This window comes from Megalobrama amblycephala, linkage group LG17, assembly GCF_018812025.1.
Source record: "Megalobrama amblycephala isolate DHTTF-2021 linkage group LG17, ASM1881202v1, whole genome shotgun sequence".
Classification (NCBI taxonomy): Eukaryota; Metazoa; Chordata; class Actinopteri; order Cypriniformes; family Xenocyprididae; genus Megalobrama; species Megalobrama amblycephala.
In genome coordinates this window covers 46,468,848-46,475,267 of record NC_063060.1, presented here as the reverse complement: position 1 = coordinate 46,475,267, position 6,420 = coordinate 46,468,848, and the positions used below count along the sequence as shown (strand labels likewise).

Here is a 6,420-nt window from a genome sequence, read left to right as displayed (position 1 = left end):
TTTTTTACAAGCAAATATACATTTACAAATTAAAATGATCACAATTTTTATGGTTCCACTTGCACTGTGACTGAAAGTTCCAGAACACCTGAATGATTACACTGATTTACAGTAGAAGAGCAGATATAGGCCTAGATGGAAAAAAAGGTTTTGAGGCATGAAAACAGTAAGTGTAATACAGCTTTGAATTGTTGTTGTTTTTCAATACATCAGAATGGGTCCTGTTTAATATTTTTTTTCTGAGCAAAAATTAAATATCATACATTTTTACCTTGATTTACAGAAGACACACACTAAAATGTCATTCAGTGTAACAATCTTGTCAGAGATATTTACAACAAAACAACTACAGTAGGTGGCCATCCAAAACGGTGTTTCTACCGCCGCCGCCGCGTCGCAAAGTGCATTTGCAGCTTTTGACCGCTGAGTGGCGCTTTAACCACATGTTATCCAACAAATGCATCAAAGCACATTTATCTTTATGAAAAATGTAAATTTTCTCACATATTATGCCTATATTTATCACAAATACTTTTTTTATTTATATTTTAAACTCCTTTAATAAAACAGCATGGATTTTTGACACGCACATAGGCTACTTTGTTATTCGTTACCTGTCCTTTATTTGACAGATAACTACTTAGGAAAAATATAGCCTATCTGTTTGGACACTGATTAATAAATTGTTGCGTGTTTCATGAATTATATCCCTTTATTTTAGTAAAACGTGAGTCACTGAATAATTTCGCTCCCATTATTAAGGCGATTTAGCTAAATTATTGAAACTAAAAAGAATGGACGGGTTAATAAAACGTCATAAAAAAACTGCAACTCCTGCAGCCGCATTTAAATGCCGGAGTGTAGCCCTATTCTATTCCTTAAAATATCACATATCAAATTCAGAAACAACACATTCCAGCGGATAGATCACCTCTTATTTAACACAGACCTACGAATTTATTATCGAATTTAAGATTTTAAGATCATTATTGAGACGTTTCAGTTTCTCGCAGAGAGACAGCTAAAAGCGCACCCTGTTTTTATTTATTTTATTTTACTAAAGCACAAGGTTTTGTTGTTATCGTGAGCGCACACAAATAAAAGTAGACCATTTGTAGTCTTGTACTAATTTGTAAGCTATCGCCAAAAATGACGGAAGGCCTGTTTTAAGTTGTTTCTGTCATGAGGAGAAAATCCATCAGAACGCGCCGGCGCTTTCGTCGGCCAGAGGGATAACAATGTAATCAATTTAGTTTCATATTTATATTTAAATATTGGGCTATTGCCTAATATATATTTTTTAAAGATGTCACCAATGTTGATTATGAAAAGGGAATAGCATGACGTATGCGCAATGTTGGGAGACAAATGCAGCGGGTCAGACATAAGTTCGACCACTTCATTAAGTTTTGTTTTATAGTAAGTCTTTCTTTAAAATGAATTTCGTTTTGTAGAAATTGTATCTTAATTTCAATCAATGTTTCATCAACCAATTGCCTATATTTAATTAGGAAGAAAACCTTGAACGTCGGGTGTGGAATGGAAACGAAACGGCCTTTGAATTCACCTTATTCCGCCACGCCCATTTTTAATTCTCCGCTCTTCCGCATTTTGTCATCCGACTTCCGCTAAACTGACGCGGCGCATCCGGTTGCTAGATCAGTGGTTAGAAGATTGTTTATAACTCGCTATTAATTGATCAAAATGACAAATAAAGTTAATCACGTAAATGTTTTAAATTGGGAGCACGGAGAAAATGTCATACGAAGATCAGATGGTCTTATAATGTCCCATCCATCGTCGTTGTTAACGTGGGTAGACGATATGAAGAAGTGGCCAGAGGTAACCTACGGGGACATTTTCAACTACTTCGTCCTGTCAGAAGGAGTTGATGGAGCGGCAATGAAAAATTATAAAAGTACTGAGGCCTACCAATATTTACACAGTGGGAAAGTGGGTCGTGTACTGTTACACAGTGCGGGTGACTTCGTCTTTTTAAAAGCAAATGTGCACCCCAGCCAGTCCAGCAGTCCACATCACTCTGCGTGGGTACTAGTTAGTAACCAGGGATCAGTGGAGACTACTGGATGTTCGTGCATCGCTGGTTTGGGAAGGTCGTGTAGCCACGCAGCCTCGATATTATGGAAGGTAAGACTATCACACACATTATTATTATTATTATTATTATTTACGTTTTGTTAACATAAGTATGTTATAAATTTAAGTATATTAACATGTGTTTGTGACATATACACAGAATTGATGACCATCTGCAGGCTAAGTATCTTGTCAAATCTCTTACTTGTGCAGTGGAGTAAGGTAAGTGAATGGTGTCCAGGGTAGGGTTGCACCAGCCGACGGTAAGTTCTTTCTTAAATTGGAATTTAAAGTCCACATTAGATGCTTAGTAACTGCTAGCTTTTTTACATTCTAACCTATTTTACCAGATGTAACTAATGATAAGGTACTACTAAATCATGAATAACAAATGTTTTTATATGCAAATAACATTCAGAAACTTTATTTGAGACGAAAAAAGGATCATTATTGATCATGACTTTTTATTTGACATGCAAAACACGGAACGATGGGACCGATGCAAAAAGCGGGTTCGTGTTAACATTAAGTCAAATCACGCTATCATCTGATATAAGGAATAAGGTTGGTAAACATCAAGTGTAATGAATGTATAATTAATTAAATAAGACAACTGAATGTTTTGAAACTTCTTTTAAGTATACAAACTCATCAGTAAATATGTTTGGTCTCAGGTCGAAAATGCTGTGTCCAGTGGGCTCACTGGCATTGCCTGCACAGATGAGCAGCGGCTCTGGAATGTGGGGACCCAGAGGAACCTCTGCCCAAAGAGGTTAATGGACATCACCTTTTCCCACCACCGAGCTGCTGATGTGCTGATGACGCCAGAGGTAATGTCCAACAATCAACCTCTGCCTCCCACTCCTTCATTTCGCACCCAGGATGAGCTGAGAGAGGGTCTCAAGCATCTTCGACTGCCTGTGTCAAGCCTTCTGCACAAATGCCTGAGTGCTGCACAGGGACAGGAGCCAGAACAGCCTGCGTCCTCACCGCATGCTGACCATGATGGCACCAACATCTGCCAGAGGTGTATGTTGTTTTATGACAGTTTCGTGGGCATTGGTCCCAACAAATGTACAGCACTGGAGCGTGCAACTCTGGAGCAGAGTTCCTCTCACCTGTGGCATGACTCTCGTAAGATTAGAATCACTGCAAGCACAGCAAAGAAGGTCCCCATCAGAGGCAACCCTCAAACCTTCATCAGAGAGCATCTCTACCCACGGTTCCATGGGAATGCAACAACTCACCATGGCTTAGAAAGTGAGGCATCTGCCTTACAGTGGGTAGAGGGTTGTGGGTTTACAGTCAGCCGCAGAGGCACAGTCGTGTGTGCAAGCGAGCCCTGGCTGTCAGCAAGCCCAGATGGAGTTTTGAACTCAGAGGAACTGCTGGAGATCAAATGCCCTCTCCTTAAAAGTGATGAGTCTCTGGAGGACCTGTTCAGAAGTCAGAGGTATGATGTGAAGATGGTGGAGGGGACACCTCAGCTGCAGCCAAATGGTCCACGGGGCTTCTATGTGCAAGTGCAGCTTGGCATGTTCTGTACAGGGCTGAGGGCCTGTAAGCTGCTCATCTGGGTTCCATCACAGCAAGTTCTGCTAAACGTCCCATACAATGAGCAATTCTGTGCCAAGACTGTAGCAAGACTAAAAGCCTTTTATTTTAAGTATATGCTCCCTCATGTGTCAGATGAGTTTCAGTCAGGCCGCCTGTTGCTTTCCACAAGATACATGCAGCTTTGTAAGTAAGCAGGAATGAGAATAATTAGGGTTAAGGACAGGATATTATGTAATTGGGGTGGGGTGGGATGTGAGACTGTAACTATTTTAAATCAGTTGTTTTCAAATCCGTTGTGTTAAGATAACTTTGATATATTTTAGAAAATGTATAATTTAATATAAGTTGTTTACAATAAGCTAGAGACAGTGGAGGTAGTATTTCATTATTGAATTTTCATATACAATAAACAAAGATTGTAAAAATAACTTCAGAACAGGTAACATCTGGTCACATTGTAAAGGTTTATAAAAATAACTATTCAGAACAGGTAACATCTGGTCACATTGTAAAGGTTTATAAAAATAACTATTCAGAACAGGTAACATCTGGTCACATTGTAAAGGTTAATAAAAATAACTATTCAGAACAGGTAACATCTGGTCACATTGTAAAGGTTTATAAAAATAACTATTTACACTGATTAAAGCAAAACAGACATGGAACACACCTACAAATCAACACTCATCCTCAACATCGGAAATGATGCTGCTTCGGAGGTTACACAGGGCTGCGCAAATTCTCAAAATTTTATCAATTTTAGGGGTGAGGTTGATTGGAACTGTTTGAGAAAGTATTTTGAAGGTTTTCAGTCGACATATGACCCGCTCAACGTGGACACGTACATTGGCGATGCGCCTGGTGTTGGTGGTGTCTTCTTCAGAGAGTTGCATGCCTTTCTTGGTGAATGCAGGAATCACAAGTTTCACCTTCCTTTCATAGAGGAGATCCGTAATAGTGAAGCCTCTGTCTGCCATTACTTCATCGCCTGGACGAAGGTATTCCAGGAACCCTGAATTTGTAGTTATGAATTTATCACTGCACCTTCCTCCATATGCTGGCGAGATGAACATGATTAGTCCACATGGTGCAATGGAGACCAGGTATTTGATGGTGTTCTGGCCGTAATAATGGCTGTAGGACTCACCTCTCGAGTCAAGGTTGCGTGGCTTTTGAAGGGGTGTCTCTGAACAGTCAATCACACATGTAGTATTTGGGAACTGTTCTCTGAAACACTGAGGCATTGTTGCCTGGATTGTCTCCCTGGGAAGCCATGGAATGTAATGTCTCATGTTCTCCTCCATGATGTCAAGCCAACACGAAATGACCTTGCTTACAATGGACTGAGAAACACCAAACCTTTCAGCAAGATCACCCTGCAATAAATTAAGACGGAGCTTCATCAGGGTCATGAGGAGCTGATCCCAAATGTGTAGCTGGAAGCTGTTGGTGTATGTAGTAGTAAGGTGCTCAGCAACTGAATGAAATGCATCCAATGTTAAACCTGTGTAGAGCTGACAAAGGTGATCGTTTCTCAGCAGAGTTGTGTACAATGGCATCGGCTCAGCGCATTGGGTTCCCATGTCAGATGTAGATGGCTTCAAGTTGAGATGTGCTTCTGAAGCATAGTTGTGGTCAGAGACAGATGGATCCTCCCATTGTGTTTCTGCATCACAGATCAGGGGCATGTGGATGTGATCATCCTCACTGTTGTCCACTGCATCACTGGTGCTCATTGATGCATCTGTGGAAAAATATAACCATATATAACCAACATTTTTACATTAGTTCTTAAAATACATCATGAGAATTAATATTTCAATATTAATATCTGAATGAGAGAGGTAGCTAGCTGGCCTATCATCTGCAATATCTGTAACTTGCTGGAATAATGTGAGCTATTTTAAGACTGTAATGTACCATAATATCTTGTACTATTGTAAATATGAAACATATAGGTGGCAATGGTAATAATGCAAAATTCGTTGTATTAACTGCTCATTACTTATTTTAAATGTATTCATAGAAGGGACTTCACATATCTAACATTAGACTAACAAGCACATGGCTAGCTAAGTTAGCTTACCTGAATCTGACAACCTGTTTAGCACCCGGCGTGACTTCTTTACCGGAACATCGTAGCCGAGCCATTTCTCGGGGTAAGGGTGTTCTTCAGTCGGCTTCCCATCCACGAAATGATAAGAACACACGTAAGGGCGCTTGGGTGGGCACTTCAAATTTAGCGCCTTCCGCCATAGCCTCAGGTGCTCCTCGTCTTTAGGTGGTGGGTGTAAATCATAAAGTGCACCACAACACTCCAAACGCTTCGCTTTGTGTTCATAACATCTTTGGTGCAACTGGTCTCTCCTCTTAATCCAATTATTATGGCAGCCCCTAACCGAGCATATAATACTTGACATATTATGTAACTTTTTTTACCGTTACGGAAATAGGATTACGGCTAGCAACTAGTCTTTTACTGTCTATGTTTACGTCCCTCTCAACCGGAAGTAAGATGACAAAACGAACGTAATGGCGCCGCCCTTGTTGTCGCGGAAAATAAGGTGAATAAGGCTGAAGCAATATAGGCCTACGTCTTTCTGTTTTTATTAAATTTCTTAAATACATGTCTTTATTACTTAATTAATTGATAAGATGTTTTGGTCTAACAATATATTTTAGCTGCTCTAAATTCTAAGTTAGACACAAATTTGCGCATAGGCTAGGCTATATAAGATTCCCTTATAGACAAGCGCGTAAATTGCT

At 39.8% G+C, this 6,420-nt stretch overlaps 1 protein-coding gene across 1 annotated transcript; it reads right to left on the bottom strand.

Moving 5' to 3' along the window:
• Positions 1-4,288: 4,288 nt before the first annotated feature.
• On the bottom strand, positions 4,289-6,074 carry si:dkey-56d12.4 (uncharacterized protein LOC799220 homolog). Its single transcript, XM_048164648.1, has 2 exons — positions 5,741-6,074; positions 4,289-5,398 (listed from the first exon to the last, which is right to left on the bottom strand). Exons 1-2 carry the CDS (start codon positions 6,072-6,074, stop codon positions 4,332-4,334), a joined length of 1,401 nt encoding a protein of 466 aa, XP_048020605.1. The 3' UTR covers positions 4,289-4,331.
• Positions 6,075-6,420: the final 346 nt, after the last annotated feature.